The sequence below is a fragment of the Micropterus dolomieu genome, linkage group LG01, assembly GCF_021292245.1.
Source record: "Micropterus dolomieu isolate WLL.071019.BEF.003 ecotype Adirondacks linkage group LG01, ASM2129224v1, whole genome shotgun sequence".
NCBI classification, from domain to species: domain Eukaryota; kingdom Metazoa; phylum Chordata; class Actinopteri; order Centrarchiformes; family Centrarchidae; genus Micropterus; species Micropterus dolomieu.
In genome coordinates, this window is record NC_060150.1 from 28191251 (window position 1) to 28210068 (window position 18818).

At 39.3% G+C, this 18818-nt stretch overlaps 1 protein-coding gene and 1 long non-coding RNA gene across 2 annotated transcripts; one reads left to right on the plus strand and one right to left on the minus strand.

The window, feature by feature from the left end:
* The first annotated feature begins 5220 nt into the window (after nt 1-5220).
* Nucleotides 5221-6670, plus strand: LOC123979453. Its single transcript, XR_006827228.1, has 2 exons — nt 5221-5270; nt 6125-6670. It is a non-coding gene; the product is annotated as an uncharacterized LOC123979453 (long non-coding RNA).
* On the minus strand, nt 5590-11597 carry LOC123979439 (agouti-signaling protein-like). The gene is made up of 3 exons (XM_046063361.1): nt 11355-11597; nt 6666-6742; nt 5590-6308 (listed from the first exon to the last, which is right to left on the minus strand). Exons 1-3 carry the CDS (start codon nt 11485-11487, stop codon nt 6102-6104), a joined length of 417 nt encoding a protein of 138 aa, XP_045919317.1. The 5' UTR covers nt 11488-11597; the 3' UTR covers nt 5590-6101.
* Nucleotides 11598-18818: the final 7221 nt, after the last annotated feature.

The window sequence follows — 18818 nt, forward strand, 5'->3', positions numbered from 1 at the left end:
GAGGTGAGGCAGGTGTATTTGATGTAGATAATTGGTTGGGATTGGGGCTGTGTCTTAAAGAAAGACTAACTGGCTTGTAGGAGCCAGAATACTTGCTGTTTGGTAGGGGGTCAAATACTTGTTTTTCCTCATCAGATGGTTATCAATTTTTATAAATTCATATGATGTGATTTTCTGGAATTTTCTTTGGGATTCTGTCTTTCACTGTTAGAATGTACATATGATTAAAATTATAGATCGTTGCATTCTTTGTAAGTGGGCAAACCTGCAAAATCAGCAAGGGGTCAAATACTTATTTCCCCCACTGTATATATATATATATATATATATATGTATATATATATATATATATATATATATATGTATATGTATACACTGAACAAAATTACAAACGCAACACTTAAGTTTTTGCCCCCATTCAGACAGATTTGTGAACAATATTTGAGAGAAATAGGCCTTTTGTTTACATAGAGAAAGTCTTAGATCTTTGAGTTCAGCTCATGATGAATGGGGGCAAAAACAAAAGTGTTGCATTTATAATTTTGTTCAGTGTATATACACGATATACACTCACCGGCCAACACAAATAGCTAATCAGCCAATCACATGGCAACAACTCAATGCATTTAGGCATGTAGACGTGGTCAAGACAACTTACTGAAATTCAAACCGAGCATCAGAATGGGGAAGAAAGGGGATTTAAGTGACTTTGAACGTGACATGGTTGTTAGTGCCAGACGGGCTGGTCTGAATATTTCAGAAACTGCTAATCTACTGGGATTTTCATGCACAACCATCTGTTTACAGAGAATGGTCTGAAAAAGAGAAAACATCCAGTGAGCTGCAGTTGTGTGGACAAAAATGCCTTGTTGATGTCAGAGGTCAGAGGAGACTGGACAGACAGGTTTGACATGACAGAAAGGCAACAGTAACTCAAATTACCACTTGTTACAACCAAGTTATGCTGAACACACAACACGCCAAACCTTGAAGCGGGGTTGATATTTTCTTGGCGCACACTTTAGGCCTCTTAGTACCAATTGAGCATCGTTTAAATGCGACAGCCTATTTGAGTATTGTTGCTTACCATGTCAATCCCTTTGTGACCACAGTGTATCCATCTTCTGATGGCTACTTCCAGCAGGATAATGCACCAGTGTTTGAATGAACACACCATTGCAGTAGCGTCATGCCTTACATTGAACCAAAAACCTGCTCTATATACAGAAAAAGTAACTCACATGTCAAAAAATAACATATTTTATTTATCTTAGTAGTCTCCAAAGTTTACCTATACAAAATATACCTCAAAAGAACATAAAGTCAGAATATGCATCTGTTTGAAATCAGTGATGCAGTATTTCAGTCTGTGGCTGGGGACTTCTCAGAATACAAGTTCATTGTCAAGCATCTGTTCTCCAGACATTTCCCAGCTGTCTCCAATGGGACACGTTTAACTTCACAATTCAATACCATTAAGTATAAAACATGTGGAAAATATTAGATTGAAAGAGATGGCTTTTCTCATTTGTCACAGCATGTCCACACTAATATATTTCCCGGGGTCAAATGCACTTTTTCATACTTTGTACATATTCTAAAAATTATATGACTAACTCTATATGACTCCTTAAGTCTGCTCCCAGTCAGGTTCAGGAAAAGAAGGTGAATCGAGGCTGAGGAGGAAGATCAGAGAGGGAAAGGCCCGCTTTAAGAGGAAGCTAAACAGACAGCTGGAACAGAGAGACATTAGGGGGGTGTGGAGCAGCTTGAAGAGAAGCTTGAAGTTTTAAAGCACCCCCCACACAGGCCGAGGGGGACCTTAAGTGGCTGAATGATCTGAACCATCACTTCAACAGGTTTGATCAATCAACCACCCCTCCCCCCACGCAGCTGCACCCCACCTCCACACCACCAGGACAATGCACTTCCTCAGCCTTTCACACCTCCGGCTCACCTCACCTCTCACCCACCCCATTCCCAGACGGACTTCTTCTCACCCCCAGCACTGAGCCCCCCTGCCGACCCTGTCCTTCACAGCAGTACAGGTGAGACAGGCGCTAAGGAAGATCAAGGCAAGAAAAGCAGCAGGTCCAGATGGAGAGGATCTTCAACCTGAGCCTGAAGCTGGGAGTGGTACAACAGCTGTGGAAGACCTCCTGTGTGGTACCGGTGCCAAAAACACTGCACCCTAAAGACCCCAACAGCTACAGGCCGGTGGCTCTTACATCACACCTGATAAAGACGCTGGAGAGACTGGTCCTGCAACACCTCCGCTCTACAGTGGGCCCCTCCATGGACCCACTGCAGTTTGCCTACAGGCCCAACATCGAAGTGGAGGACGCTGTCATCTTCCTGCAGCATCGTGCCCTCGCCCACCTGGAGAAGCCTGGCAACACTGTGAGAATCATGTTTTTTGATTTCTCAAGTGCTTTTAACACCATCCAGCCGACGCTTCTGAGGGACAAGCTGGAGAGGACTGGTGTGGACCACCTGCTGTCACAGTGGGTCCTGAACTATCTCACGAACCGGCCACAGTTTGTGAGAGTACGTGACGGTGTGTCTGACCGTATCATGTGTAGTCCTTGTGCCCCCCTGGGAACTGTCCAGGCCCCCTTCCTCTTCACCCTCTACACGGCAGACTTCAGACACAACACGGACAGCTGTGTTCTGCAGAAGTTCTCTGACGACTCTGCCATTGTCGGCCTCATCATTGATGATGACGACGCAGAGTACAGAGGACTGACACAGAACTTTGTGGACTGGTGTCAGCGAAATCACCTCCTGATCAACGCGGGGAAGACCAAAGAGATGGTTGTCGATTTTCACAGACGGCAGTCTGCCCTCCCCCCTCCGGTGAACATCCAGGGAATGGTCATTGAGAGAGTGGACACTTATAAGTACCTGGGTGTTCACCTGAACAACAAACTGGTCTGGACTCACAACACAGATGCTCTGTACAAGAGGAGCTTCCTGAGGAGACTGAGGTCCTTTGGAGTGACCGGGCCCCTCCTAAAGACTTTTTATGACTCTGTGGTGGCGTCAGCCATCCTCTACGCTGTGGTCTGCTGGAGCAGCAGCATCACTGAGAGGGACAGAAAAAAGTTGGACAAGGTGATCAAGAAATCTAGCTCTGTCCTGGGCTGTCCTCTGGACTCAGTGAGGGAGGTGCGAGACAGAAGGGTCCTGGCTAAACTGACAGCTATGCTGGACCATGAGTCGCACCCCCTGCACTACACCCTGTCAGCCCTGGAGAGCAGTTTCTGTGACAGGCTGCTCCACCCCCGCTGTGTGAAGGGGAGATTCCACAGATCTTTTCTTCCAGCGGCCGTCAGACTATACAATGACCACTGTTGACTCTGTGCAATATATCCCATGTGCCATTATTACATCTGTGCATAATTTTCATTTGTGCAATTTTCACAAGTGCAATTTTACTAATTCATGTGTAATTATTGTATAATACAATAATAGTCTTATTTAATGTACAGTAACTTTGTTTCTATTTACTGTAAGAACGGTACTTCTTTGTTTGACACTTGTTTATGCTACTTGTACACTTATCTATCTCTGCTCTTGTCTTTGCTGTTGCAAACCGCAATTTACCCACTCTGGGACAAATAAAGGTTTTCTTATCTTATCATATCTTATCTTATCTTATATTATTAAAACAAGCATTTCATGCCATGATAAAAGGCACCTTCCACATCACTGACTCCAGGTAGATAAATAATATCCATCATAATATAAGCTTTGTAGTAGACATTGTTGTAGTTTTGGGTTGTTGTATAATGATTTTTGTTTTGTTATATTGCATTCCCAGGATTATGTAGATTTCCCCTCCCTTGTATGTCTCTGTTTAATTACTGCTTGTTCTGTGTTCCTGTCTCTGTGTTTGTTCAATGTTTTCTCTTTGTCAGTTAAAGTTGTCCTTGTGCATTCGTGTGCACTTTACTTCTGGTTTAATCTTGTAAGGCTAGTTGTTCTCTCCCTGGTGTCTTGGTCTTGTTTTACTTCCTGTCAGTGTTAATTCTCCCCTCATTTCCTTCACCTGTGCCTCATCTTGTCACCTCCCTCTTGGTTATTTAGCTCTGCTTGTTTCCTTTGTCTTCGTTGGATTGTAAGTTGGACTTGAGGAGAAAACCACACATACAAATGGTAAATGGACTGTACTTCTATAGCACCTTTCTAGTCTTCCAACCACTCAAGGTGCTTTGCGCTACAAGTCAACATTCATCCCGTATACACACACGCGCACACACACACACACACACACACACAAATTAATTCTTCCCCCCCTTCAATGCACTCCAACATAACAGCCATGCAGTAAATACTTTGAGAAAGTTATAATGTTCAGTTTTGATCATAAGAGAGCTGTTGATCCTATCTTTATTTTTTTAAGGCCATAACTTGTGTTTTTGTATTGGATTTTATTATAAAAGGTATCTAAGCTACTGACATTACTTGGTTTTACGACATAAACCCCATCATCAACACTGAGAGGCAAAGAAACTAAATCTGCTGTAAAGGGAGTTAGAGCTGCCATGCTTTAAGGAAAACAATGGGCATCTTGAAAAAATAAAGGCCTTATGTGGCACACAAAGATTTGGGTTTACAGTGTGAAAGATGCGAAACTACATGTATCTGCTGCAATGATTTTTGCCTTCAACTGACTAAAAGTTTCACTTCTGACATAAGAGCTGGTGACCCTTCCTGCCTTTTATAAGAGGGTTGCCTACATGGTATTTTTATAAATTAATAGTTTGAAATTTATGGTTATATAGTATGACTATATTTATCTATGGCGTATAAACAACAGATTGTGGTTTTACAGAGGGCTATGCGTTATCTAGGCCGGGCACACTAACCTCATGACGCCAGTTATCTCACTGTCAGGAACTGTTGTTGCTTTTTACCTTACTTTGGGGTTCATTCTTAGCACCAAGAATGAAACGATTACCTGTTTAATGATTTACCATGGCAAAATTCCCGACGGTTATTATTACCGTACACATTTTAATTACCACGATAACTGGGTTCGGTTATCGCGCTGTTATAAACTAATCAAATACTGTCCAGCATCAACCAGTTAGCGAAAGTCTCCCAGAAGTAGGCGCGCATGCGCAGTATGCAACGTGGGTTTGTTTGGGTCAATGACAACACGGCGGAAGATTTTTCAGTCACTCTGATGTCTGGTCGTATTTTAGTTTTTATGAGAGAGCTGAGGGAAACTTGATTGAAGAAAATAACCTTTTAGTGAACGCAGGGTGAGTTAAATTTTAGCTTTGGTTTGTCACTCTGACTTGCTAACAGCTTGTACACTGAAGCTCTCAGTGTGAGCTGCTCTTGTTAAACGCTACACGTTGTTCTGCTGCTGTGTGCGTCCTGTGTCTGCAGACTCTATTCGTCCACTGCACATTATAAAACGTTGCGCAGTTTAGTCAACCAACCGATCGTTCATTTTAAATCCAGCAGCTATACAATTAGTTGTAAACGTGTCAGAACAGGAGAAACGCTTACCAAAGATGACCCATTAAAGAAAACTAAAGAGGCCAAATAGAATGAATACATTTGCAAGAGAGTAATAACATAAGAAAAACATAGTTAAAAATAAATTGATTCAATTACTCAGATGACACTCTTGTAATTTACACAATTATGGACATAACATTACTAACTACTAACACAAAACAATATAAAACATGTATAGTCACAGGACACTGGTGCTGAAACATTGGTGAAATGCAACATTGTCAGCAGTATCAAAAATGAGAACTACAACAACGATAATAAAAATATTGATAATATACATTAAGTATGGTTCAAAGGAATTCAAATAAGAATTAACACATTTATGGAGAATTTAAGCTTAAGTATATGGTGAATAGTTTTTCCAAGCAGCTGCCTTTCACAAGTTATTTAAACTCCTTTAAATGTGCATTTACTGTCTTAAAAGGCTGCTTTTGTGAGATGATGCCTATTGTCTTGTCCATATGATGCATAGACGGCTATTACACAATTCAGGCAGCGTGAGCGACTGCATCTCTGTTTGTGTTTGAGTTTATTTTTGTGCGTCCGTTTTGTTTTTCTGGTGTTCTTTATGTTTTCTTCTTGTATAAAGAATTTGTCATCCGGCAGAAGCAGATTGCGTTGAAGAAGCGGCAGTGGCATGAGGCAAATGGGTCACAGCAGCCAGACTGGGGCAAACAACTTTGTGTAAACTGAGAGCAGTTTGGCTTCACAGGTTTGGGTGCCACGTTAGAAGGAGGGCGAAGGTCATTTGGAGGAACCAGGACCTCTTTGGACTTAAGGAAGATGGAGAGAGCAGAAATTGGGAGACATGGTAGATGAATGTTGGATCATTAAAAGTGTTACAGTAATATTCCCCATCCTTCTTATTTTGATGTCTAAAAAGGCTCAGAGCTGAAACACCAACACAATGAAGTTGGGGATTTTTGTGCACAAGACTTTGTTATGATGTATCAGATGTCTTTTGTGCGAATTGTACCTGAACCTTTTTACGTTCTTTTGATTCATTCTAAAGTGCAGTGTCTAGATATGACAAAAGCAAGGTAGATAATGTACTGTTAAGCAGAAATGCTTACTGTTAAAAAAGACTTCTATGCTCAACTGGAGTGAAATAAAAAAACCACACATCTTACCGGCACATTAATCCTTTGTCGTTCATACTGTCCTCTCCTTGCAAACAGTGGTCTCACTCTGCCTTGGTTCAAAGGTCCTGTTGAAATAACACCAAGACTATTTGTTTAGGAAATAATGCTGCAGAACATCCACATTACCATTAGTCCCAGTTTATTAAAAATATTGTCCATACTAGTATTACTAATGCAATTACTTATAAGCAGCATTTTACAGCTGGTTAAGACTGAGCAAATGCTAACTACTTATTATAATGTTTGCTAGTTTCATCAGTAGTAATGCATCATACTTTATAAAGGTATCGTATCACTTGTATGTAAAATCTTAAAGGCCCTGCATGCTCATAATCCTCCCACACAGGTGTTTTCACTTATGTTGCCATATTAGCGCCGTGCTTCCCTGACATCTCCCTCACCCTTCTGTTGATGTTGTACCTGTTGGGGCAGGGCATCTTACCCAGTTATCATTTTTAATGTATAGTAAAATGAAAAGTAGTGGAATAGAAGCACAAAGCAGCATCAAATGGAAATACTCAGGTAAAGTACAAGTACCTCAAAAATGTACTTAAGTACAGTAGTTGAGAAAATGTACTTTCCACCACTGCTTGAAATATCTTAATACATGAGAGGCACAAACTGGGCCTAGGTCACAGCAGTTGCTTACTACTAAGGCACAGTGGCACACTATTATTATGTCAAGGTCATAATCTATTTTTTTGTATTCAGAAGTTAACAAAAACAATTCATTTAAGGTAGGCTTCCCCAACTTTCTGTCACCTCCTTCTCTGTCCACCAGAGGACCTCAGTGAAATCCCTACGTAGCCTTCCTGCTACTACACCACAGCAGCATCTCATCTTCTAAGTAGGCTCTGGGTAGATAGTCTGCTGTACTGTCCAAGTGTAGGTTACAGCAAACAGTACTTTGGGAATGTAATGCATATGCATTGTCTTTTCTGAAACTCAAACTTCAAATAACTCATCTTTATTACCAAGCTGTTGTCGCGTGACACAGTAAAGGACAAACTATTGTTAAATGTTGAAAAGATTGGTTTGTTAATCTTATCATTTAAATAAATTAGCTTATATAGCCTACACAGCTGCTGTAGCAACCTAACTTCTATATAAAAGGTTAACCCAAATACTAAACAATCTCTGCAGATAAGCGGCAATTTACCATAGGTTACTTAGACTGAGAAGAGAATGAATGTTCCCATAGATTGCAAATTCAAGAAAGGTAACAAAGGTGCCTGAAGGCATCGCTGCGTATTGTCTGACTTCACCATTGAATCGTAATTTACTGCAAAGTAACATTGATGTTTGATGGATTAATAATAGTTAAATGGTTAACCACCACACCAAGACATTAAAACCGGATTTTAAATGTGTTTAGCTAGCAGGAAAGGTCAAATCTAGGTAGGATTGTAAGCAGGTTTGCTCAAAGATGTGTTTTTTTAAATGGCCAAATGTGTCCCTAAGTTGATATGTAGACCACTGTAATATGTGGAGCAGAGGGCCTCCCGCTTCCAGATTACACTGTGCCACTCAAGCAGAGTTTTCTTTAGATGAATAAGAGCAGTCTAACAGTTTTAGATGCTCCGCCACGACCCCCAAAGAATGCCTACAAGAGTATTCCAGTCATGCCTATGCTGTTTTGAATCCAAACTCAAAGTGTATGTTATATATCATCTTACAACTTTTTGTAAAGACGAGTTGATCTTCAATCAGACCCTGCAGCGTTAAAGCATGTGGAAATGAAGTGTAGGTAAGTACAGAGTTCCACGTGAATAATTATGACTTTTAGCAACATATTACTTTATAGTGAGATGTTATGCTACTGCCTTTGCAGGCATTCTGAAAGACACACATAGACATAAAACATGTAGACTGCACTGGGTGACAATTCATATTATCACATCACATTGTACCAAATCAAATATTGTCTCTCATTATAGTCCTACAGTGCACACAGTTTCTCCATAGTCTCATAATAACCACAGTGTGAAATCCTACAAATGAGCCCTGCAACATAACTCCAAGTTCAACCCTAGGACACAGAGACATTGACATTAATAACGTATATGAGATTTTAGGTTATGTTTTGACAAGATCAACTCAACTTCAGTTTTGACAACAAAGCACATGAAGGTATCCCAAATTTCAAATTCCTACTGAAATCCATGCATCGATTAATTTCATCTAGTGATCTCTTGAGAGATCCTTAAAAAGCCTTTAAAAACTGCAGCCATTTCAATTTGCACTCCTGTTTTGCAATAAAATTTATTTGGACAAATCACTTACAGTAGCATCACATAAACAATGGTGTCGAAATTAGCAGTTCCTATATCTGTTTGCAAGGTGACAATTCAAAATTAAAGAGGTGGTATTGTGCTTTTTGGCTTTCCCCCTCTCCTTTATTGAGTTATATATCTTTTTTGTGCATGTAACAGGTTTGCAAAGTGAAAAAGCCCAAAGTCCAGCCCAAAGGGAGTTCCCATCTCCCACAGAAAGCTCTGCTCTGAACCGCTTGAAAACAGCTCGTTTGTAGTCCAGCCCTTCACTTCCTTTACTTGTGACGTCACAATGAAAACGCGTTATAAAGCTTGCCAAGCGGCTAGCGGGGTCAGGCACGCCCTCAAACTAAGCTAGTCTGAGCAGAGGCCCTTTGGCTCGACTCGCCTTTGTTTCGTTTTCCATTGTAGAAATGTTGTTCCTGCTTCCAGGTACTTTTTTTCGTATCACCTCACCTCCGTTGAGGTTCCAAGCGAGCTGAGGGATACTAAAACGTAACGTGAAAACAGGACAGACTGCTGATTGGTCAGAGAGAATATTCACTATTCACTGCATCATCATTGCGTGCACCAGACAGAGGCCGAGAAGGACAGAGACCAGCAACAGAAAGTTTTATATTTTACAGAAATTCCATCACAGTGGATTTAGTGATGGAATGTTGAAACGTTTTAACTTAAAAAAGAGAAAGCTGTGTGAATCGCTGGTGTGTGTGTCGCATTGAACATTACGTCATGGCCGTTGTGTGTGGTGTCGCTATGAAGACAAGCTACGTACTATCTCTGGGTACTACCTGCAATGGAAAACAGAGCAGGGCCGAGAAGAGTCGAGTCTATCAATTTGCACTATGGTAGCATTTTTCAGCAAGGTAGCATAGATCGTCAAAACACTGGCAGCAGTTCAACGTTTAGTCCTAAACAACGATGCAACTCCGACTCTGTTTGGGCCTGGAAATTCACAATCACAACCTGTAAGTATGCTTTATTGGTTGTGAATTATATTTAAAATAAACACGGCAATGTAACTTCACAGACTGTTCAAGTGCGGAGTTGTTGTAAACGTTGGCTAACACAGCTAAAGTTATAACTATAATGCTAATTTTACACCTGATGTGAAAGCTACTGAGCAAACTTTCAAATTGTTTGGCCAATTTTTATGTAAAAATGAGTTGGAATATGGTGATTTTTGTAGTGGTTTATGGTAAGATGTGGAACAATGATGTTGTGTGGTTGTGGGCGCAGTCTAAATTGGCTTTGATTTTCTCATGTGCAACTCCCAACAAAGATTTTGTAGCCTACAAGTAAGATGCATCACTCTGTAGCTCAAGAGCGGAGCGTACAACACATAGGGTGAAACGTGGAGCTGCAGCAATGTGCAGCATGAGAAAAATACGGTGTTTTTTTTTAATTAAACCATGTAAACCTGTTCTGGTACAACCCCTAAATAAGAGTTTGAACCTGAAAATGAGCATAATACCACCTCTTTAAAACCTATTTTATGTAGCGTAGAGCTATAGTTATCACAGACCTATTCTAACTTTATTATGGCACTTTAAAGTTTATAGTAGCCTAGTATGCATAATGGGAAATGATTTTAGTCCTATAATTTCTTTTTATAGAAATATGTATTGTTCCATGTTATAGGCTTGATTGATATCTTCATTTTGAACATGTAAATAAAATTTAAAAAATAATCAACGAAACAAAAAATAGTGGTAAAAAACAAATGAACAACAAAGTGAAACTCCATACTTTCCAGTACTTAAAAACCTCTATTTACATGTGCAAAAAGGAGGTAGGAAGAAGTAAAACTTATGTACTCTTACCCCTTTATACCCTTACTACCATATTTAAGGAAATAACTACAAAAAAATAAGTCTACAGAGATAATAAAGCTATAATCAGTCGTTTTAAAATTTGACTTTCCCCTTAAGTTGTAGCCCCCCTCTCTTTCAGAAAACCTTTTCTGTATATTGCCAGGCAATAAATTGTTCCTAGCCTTGAACATAATTACTGCTGTTTGAAATTCAACTAGGTCAAATAGTTTTAATGCTTTAGACTGTGAAAATAATGAGTTGGTGTGTTCCAGTGTTATGAATTATTCTCATTGCTCTATTTTGAAGTATAAATAAGGATTGCATAGGCTATCACTAATATTTTTAATATGTAGCCTAAACATAGGCTTTTCTATGATTTTTTAACGATAATTATTGTACATGGCTAATCCATTGTAAGTTCATAGTTTTTTGGGTTTTTTTTTACAGTTTAGTCTAAGTTAGTTTTCATTATTGATAGTAAAAAGGCTATTGTTAGTTTTATCTGACAAAAACAGTGAGTGATTAATGAACTCTACAAAACTGTAGGAACGGCCTGGACAGTATAACAACAGAGAGGCCCGTGCACTCACCTGGCCCCTGAGGGGCTTGAGGCGTGCTGACTGACAAATTGCTGCAGACGGCTTGCAGATCGTTGCGGGTGAAGAGTCCGGCAGTAGCAATGGCCAAATGCAGAAAACACAACAAAAAGACTGCCAACGTCATCCTGACTGTGGCCAGCTGCCCCTCTTCTGAAGCCAGGGTGGAGTCCAGAGGGGTAAAACTGCGTTTTGCGTTGCCAGTTGTAAATGCAACTTGTTATTCTGACGTCTTGCTCTTTGTCTCTGCTTCTCACGCGTCTCCGACTATAACTCAGGTGGGGCGTTTCCAATAGGGGGCCGCTCTGGGCGAAACCCATGGGGGTGCGCCAAAATTGCGCCCAGAAATGTATTTATTTACTTTTTATTTTTGACATAAAAAACATTGGCTACTAGAGCTGATATTTGTGTTGATTTCGTATTAGCTCTTGTTCTTGTTTGTAATAGAGACGCTCGCAGTACTTTTAGAGTTTTATTGTATACAGGCACATATCTAATGAATAAAACTGTTTCATTTAATTTTTCAGTTGTGGCTTTTTCGAAAAGCTGGTTATGTTTGGATATAATAGTGTACAATAAGTGTAGGCCTACTTTGATAATATGTTTTAAAAAATGGAAGATTATCGTTCAAATTTCACAGCATTATCTCTAGTTTCAGTAGCCTATCTAATATGTTCATAGAGGGTTTTCTCTGACTTTTCTTACAGTCTCTAATCTTTGGACCTGGTCGGAATTCATACACACCCTATGTAATTTTATTATATATTAACATTGTTTAAATGTATTCAGGTGCCTTGGTGCCTATACTATATGACCTGAATTGTTCCCTAAGCAATTGAGTAAAGTACAGGTGATCTCTCTTAATATTAATAATAATAATCACCTAAAAATAATATTTACTTTCCATGCTTGTAAAGAAAATCAGATTTCTAAGGCAGCAGCTTGGCTTTAACTTAAGCTCTACATTAAAGCCTTATATAACTGTAATTGATGGTGGGAGGCATTGTTACCCAGTAGTACACCAAAACATACTGCTGTGCTTCAGGGCTTACTTCCTTCCTGTCAAGTAACTTATATGACATTAAGATTCAAGGCGATAGCCATAAATTCAACATGGTGGGGGGTGGGGGGGTCTGCTCTCCTCACATTTTCTCCTCTGGTCCTTTATTCCCCTCTCCAGTAATCTTTTTCCCTCCTTTCCTCTGCTCAAATAACAAGTGTACCATTAACAACAGATGGGAACAACCTCTTAACATTCCAACGGCCCGTCCACAGGCCGTCAGGTCCCGGTGGCAGCTTTTGTATGTGCACACAACTGCTAGGTTAAGTTCAAACTCATATGATACACCGTTTGGAAGCTAAAATCCTCTTGATTCCACCAATGCAAACCATTTCAAAATACAATCACCACAGCGTTGTAAAATCAGCGCCTCTTTCAGACTAACCTGTACAATCAAAATTGATGCAACTCACCTATGAAGCCTCATTGTAATCCACCAATATTCCAACCAAAATGTTCTTGTTACGTTGTCAAAGGTCCAGACAATCCAAGCCAGTAAAAACATTTAGTCCAAAACACATTATTCCATCAATATATCCCCAGGGTCTGCTGCAGCATCGTTTCTATTTGCCAGCAGACGTGGCTAGTATGCCATTATAACCGTAATAACGATTTGGATGTAAAAAAAAAAAAAAAAAAAAAAAAGCGATATCTTGTATTCAAATTGGCTGCTGAACTTTGACCTTTCCACTGACAAATACTTCGACCCAATAGGAGCTCACATGTCACGTCCACAGCCTACAGTATGGGCAAGGAGAGCAGCCGCTGTAAGGAAGAGCCAGCCCCTATCATTTCGGTAGGCTGAGCCTAATATTCTGAAAATAACGATATCCAGCTTTAAGTAGGAAGTTCATGATCTACCAGCAAAACAACACATCCGCTTCAAGCCACCGCTAATACGGCGTGATGCAGCAGCAGCCTTGCCGCCAAGGCGGATACGACATATCTATAGAAAACCCTGTGTAAAATAATCGTTTTTCATGGTATTGGTATAAAATTATAAATTAGACTAGGTAAGGCTTTGTGCTGTGGCCCAAAAGTGTTTTGCAGATAGTAAATCCCAGCTATAGTTGTCTACATGCATTTGTTACCAAACATTTTCAAGCAGAAACGAAACGCATTTTTTTTGTGTTTAAACTTATATTAATCATTTCCAGTAGCACTTACAGTGATTCTGACTTTTGGGTTCAAAGTGTAATCTTTCAGAGAAGCCCAAAACCATGCTTTTACTCCAAATGGTTCAAGAACTGCATTCAATTTACTTGGGATATTCCTTGAATAGGTGTTTTGCATGAATTTTACAGGAATGGTAAGAGGTAAGAGAGTAGAACAGATGAAATTAAAGTCATTTCCACAGCCACGTTTCAATCAGGACTGGCGAATTGTAACACTGCACTGTACATTTAAAGAGCGCTGTGAAAAGATTGCTTTGTTGCTGATCTTTAGTCACCTTGATAACTTAAGGAATTACCACAGCACCTTTCTACTTTCCACCAAGGAAGAGGTCAGTTAATTTGGCGTATATAGCTGCCTCTTATATATTTTTTTAATTTTTCTGCACCACACATTTCTTTTTTACGCCTTCTTTCTTTTCAACATATTTACCTTCTCTGTTGTGCTTGTCACACAACTCTGGCTGAATTCAGCCTCAACAAAACGTATTGAGATTAAACTATAGGATTAAACTCGTCCTAGATGGAAAGTAAACTCATTTGATCGGCGCCGTTGAGCAAAAACGAGGATCAGTTCAAATTGGAAGGGGCCGCCAGTATCCCCCCTCAATATTGAAAATATTGGTTTGGCCCATTCTGATAGACACACATACAGCGTTCACTGCAGCTGACCGGCCGTTCATAAGAAACTAAAAAATAAAAACTCTTGAACACCAGACGTTCGACCTGAAATGGACCGGTGTCGTGTCGATAAGTGATCGTTTGCCGAAAACTGATTGCCGTCTGCTGGAGCTGTATTGCCAAGTCTCTTCAATAACTTTCTGGCAAGTGAAATAGCCTACTGCATTTTTTGGGTTGTATTGGCCATTTAAAGGTATTTTAAGAGATAAAAATTACTAGGTGAGCTATAATCTGTCAAATATAACTCTTCTGAATGAAATCAACTAATTTCAGGGCAGAAATAACCTTTCAGTCAATAACAAAAGGCTTCAATCATTTTCTGGCAAGTGAAATACTGCATTTTAAGAGTTGTATTGGCCATTTAAAGGTATTGTAACAGGTAAAAAAGAGTGGATTGGTTGGTAGGCCTACACAGCAAGTAAAATAATGCAGATTCATAAGGATAATTGCAAAATTGTCTTCATTTTATATCTAAGTTGGCAGTAAGTCATGTTAATTAGGCTACAGCTCGTTTTCCAAATATAAGCAAAGATATTACACATAGGCCTACCAAACATTTTCAATGTTTTCGGCACGACACCGGCCGTTCTGGATCGTTCCCATTCACATTCTGTTGATATATGTTAGTTCATTTTAATGTTTTAAACTAATATTCTGGCCATATCTTACACATTAACACCTTTAACAAACACTATTTTTTATTTGTCTGTTCCACCACCTGGCCTTATGTAATCCTCCTTTTTTATGCACGGGTCACATGTGGATTCATTTGGGCATGTTTGAGGAACGCTCATTTATTGTTTTTTGCAAATGAAAAACAAAAAAGAAGTTTAATCCCCTCAGTGAAATTTAGTCAATCCATCAATCCATCATTATTTTGGAATATAGACCTTGTTGCATTACTCAGTGTATTCCTGAGGGCTCAAAGGAACACACTGAAGAGATAAAAGAGAAACAAAGTGAAAGAAACAGAAGAACTAAGGAAAAAAAAAGCTGCTTTTGTTGATTCTTTCTTTTCAAAGATACTTTTATATTTCATGGTATAAGCTGAAGGCTTACAAATAAAGTTCACTTGAAAATTATGTTCTGTTAATCAGAATGGATCAGAATCCAAAAACGTTCGAGTGCATTTTCGATCAACTTTTGTAAAGCTGCCAATATCAAAACTTCTCAGAAGTGGATTTAGTGCTGAGTTGATGAAAACCAGCTTTTTCAATGAAATGGGGGGTTTGATATGGACCTAACATAGTGGATTTAGTGGTGAAATAGCATACGAACATTGTAACACCGATTCTCTCTGACCAGTCAGTAGTTTACAGTATTTTCACGTAAACCTTTTGGTATCACCTCAGCTTGCTTAGTACCTCGTGATAAGAAAAAAAAAAAGGACCGGGTAGCAGGTACAAGTTTTCCATAATGGAAAACCAAAAGGCGAGAAGAGTGGATGCGAGTCGAGCTGGTACCATGCTGTGGAAAAGGGCCATAACTTATGATTTATTGTAGTTTAACTGAAAGAAGTTTTGACCAGTTTTAAGTTCTCTTACACAGACCTGTAGATTTCTTACTTCCATTATGTTATTGGAATCAAAGGAGGCTCTAAGAATAATTTTGGACAAATGTAAACTGATATGATGCTTTTGAAGTACTTGACCTAAAGGCAACATTTAGATGTAGAATAGTAAAGAGCAGAGGACTGATCCCTGTGGTATTCCATGCATGAAATGGTAAGTGGAAGATTTACTATCCCCTATAGTCACACACATTTTTACTTTAGTCAAACTTAATGTTACATGGGGCCCACCATTTCTGTCTCTCTCTCTCTCTGGTGCTCCCTCTCCCCTCTACCTCTCCTTTCCTGTAGGAGTTGAGCACATGACCGAAATTAACAGTGAGTGAGCAGCATGGTTTTCTGGGATTTGCCCAATTCTTTTCCCCAATATGGGATAATTCAGGGGGCCGTACCAAAAACCTTCTCTTGTGGAACAGCCAGCAGGGAAGTCGATTCTGACAAGTACCACTGCTTAGAAATACAAGGTATTTCTTCGTTTTAGTGAAGACTCAGGCAGCAACGTCCTGAATAAGCTGCAGCTGTCTGATTGATTCTTCACAGAGACCTGTAAAGATACAATTACAATGATCAAGTCTAATAATCAAGTTTCTCTAAGTCATGTTGAGACATGACTCCTTCAGGTCAGGATATTTTTAAGGTGGTAGTAGGCTGATTTTGTAATTCTGCTTATGTGGGTTTTGAAATGTAGATTTCTGACAAGGTTTGAAGTCTTAAAGATTAGGGTATCAAGATGAGCACTGGCATTCAATAATTATATTTTTGGCACCAAAAATAATTGTTTCAGTTTTATCCTTATTTAATTGGAGAAAATTATAGCATATCCAATTATTGATTTGTTCGATGCGCTGTATCAGTCTATAACCATCTGGATTTTATAGCTTTGTAAATCTGTGCTAATACAGAGACTTTACCATTCTCTGTACTTAAATAGATGTCCTTTAAGTCTTTATGAGAGCAGTCTTGCTGTGTTGTGGTCTAACTCCAAATTGAAGAACATCAAAACAATTGTTTTGTGCCAAGAAGGTGCTGAGTTGATGAAAACCAGCTTTTTCAATGAAATGGGGGGTTTGATATGGACCTAACATACTGCATCATTGAGGTGTTTAAATTGTTCTTTTTTAATAGAGGTTTGATCACTGCTGTTTTCAGTGTTTGGGGAAAGAGAAGAGAGGTATTGACTAATGCCAGGACATCTGATGCCATGCAATCAACAACATTCTTTAGAAAGCTTGTGGAAAGAATATTAAAAGCATCAGATTGAAGAACTCAGACGTGACACAATCCCCTCCAGGGTTGGGATGAAACATTTAAAAAGGCTAGGTACAACATAATATCTGGGGCTTATTGTGGTCTTCTGTTGTCTTTTAAACAGTTTCTCATGAACACTAGTGCCAGGACCCCATGGATGTCAGTATTAGTGGGACTGGTCCTCCCCTGTCTGCCTTGTTTTAAGCTCAAATGCCTTCTATATGTACATTAACGTTTGCTAAGAACAAATAAATATAAAAGAAACTGAGATCGATCCGGGACTTGTAGATAAGACGGCTCTTGTTTTACAAACCCCATTTCCAGAAATGTTGTGATGAATTTCTGCCAGGTAACTATAACTATGACCATTTTTCTTCCTAAAAATATCCCTTTAATATGGGGTTAAAAAAAAAGTTAATCACATCAACAAAGCAGTCTAAGGAAAAGTGCAAGTTCTAATGTAAATGTAATAATTTAATTTTACCAAAGCACTGACTGTATCATGGCCTTTGAAAATCCACTTTACTGCATAGCTGTTACTATTGCTGGTTGATAAAGTCTTGTGGTCAGTGAGTTTGTTGGCATTCATTTTCTTGTTAAGCCATTAGCTCTGCAGACAGCTTACAGTCTTAAAGATTTTGTTTTTCAGTCTTGCCCTGTGACCCTATGACATGCTGACTCGTCTGTTGTGTCAGCTGACCATGTATTTTTGTCTGTAACTTGTCTATAATGATGATGCCTTGCTTGAAGAGAATGCTACCAGCCATGAACATAAATAGATGTAGATACAAACACACACATGAACAACCCTTTGTCTCTCACCGACACAGTTTTGCTGGAAGTTCTCTGAATGTAATCATTAACTGACAGCTGATAAAAACTGAAGAGTGCACTCGCTTTGGTGGGTGTGTCAGAGGTGTTACACAAACAGCAGTAACATATATTTAAATCCCACCATATTAAAAAAAGGCAGTGTATTGCATTTGCATAACACAATAGGGTGTTCAACGTACCACTGTTTCCATTTAAATAAATGTTTTGCTATATTATGTCCAATAACCGGTTGCAGAATATGGTACTAAAGCCCAGAGTGCAAAGCTTGCCAGTCAGTTTCATGGGGGAGATTGAGTTGAAATCCATAAACAGTGTTCTGATGTAGGTGTTTTTCTCAAGGTGTGTGAGTGCTGAGTGCAGAGCAGTGGAGATTACATCATCTGTGAATCTGTTGGTTCTGAATGCAAACTGTTGAGGGTCAAGGCTGGCTGGGATGTTGTTCTTTGTAAGCTCAAAGCACTTCATTGTAGACTTTTTAGGTACAGGGATGTTGATGTATGTCCTGAAGCAGGTGGGAACACTCTCCTGTGAGAGTGATATTTAAAAAAAATGTCAGTAATAACAAACTAGCTGACTGGCACTTGGACTTTGCAGTTATGAGGTGCCATGTGATGTAATAACGTTAGGCTACCAAGGTTGCCGTGTGGTGCAGTAGCAGTGGCATGCCATTAGCCATGAGCAACCAAAAAGACGTGATATAGGCATACAGTATTTTATATTACACAAACAGAAACAGATAAAACTAGAATACACAAATCTGAACCATTTACTTTTGTAAAAATACACAAATAAACTTTACTCTCTCAATGCAAAAGTAAGCAAACAAGCAGCAAAATGTAACTGGGACAAAGTTTTAATTAACCTTGGTTGTGGCACATAAATTTGGCCATCTT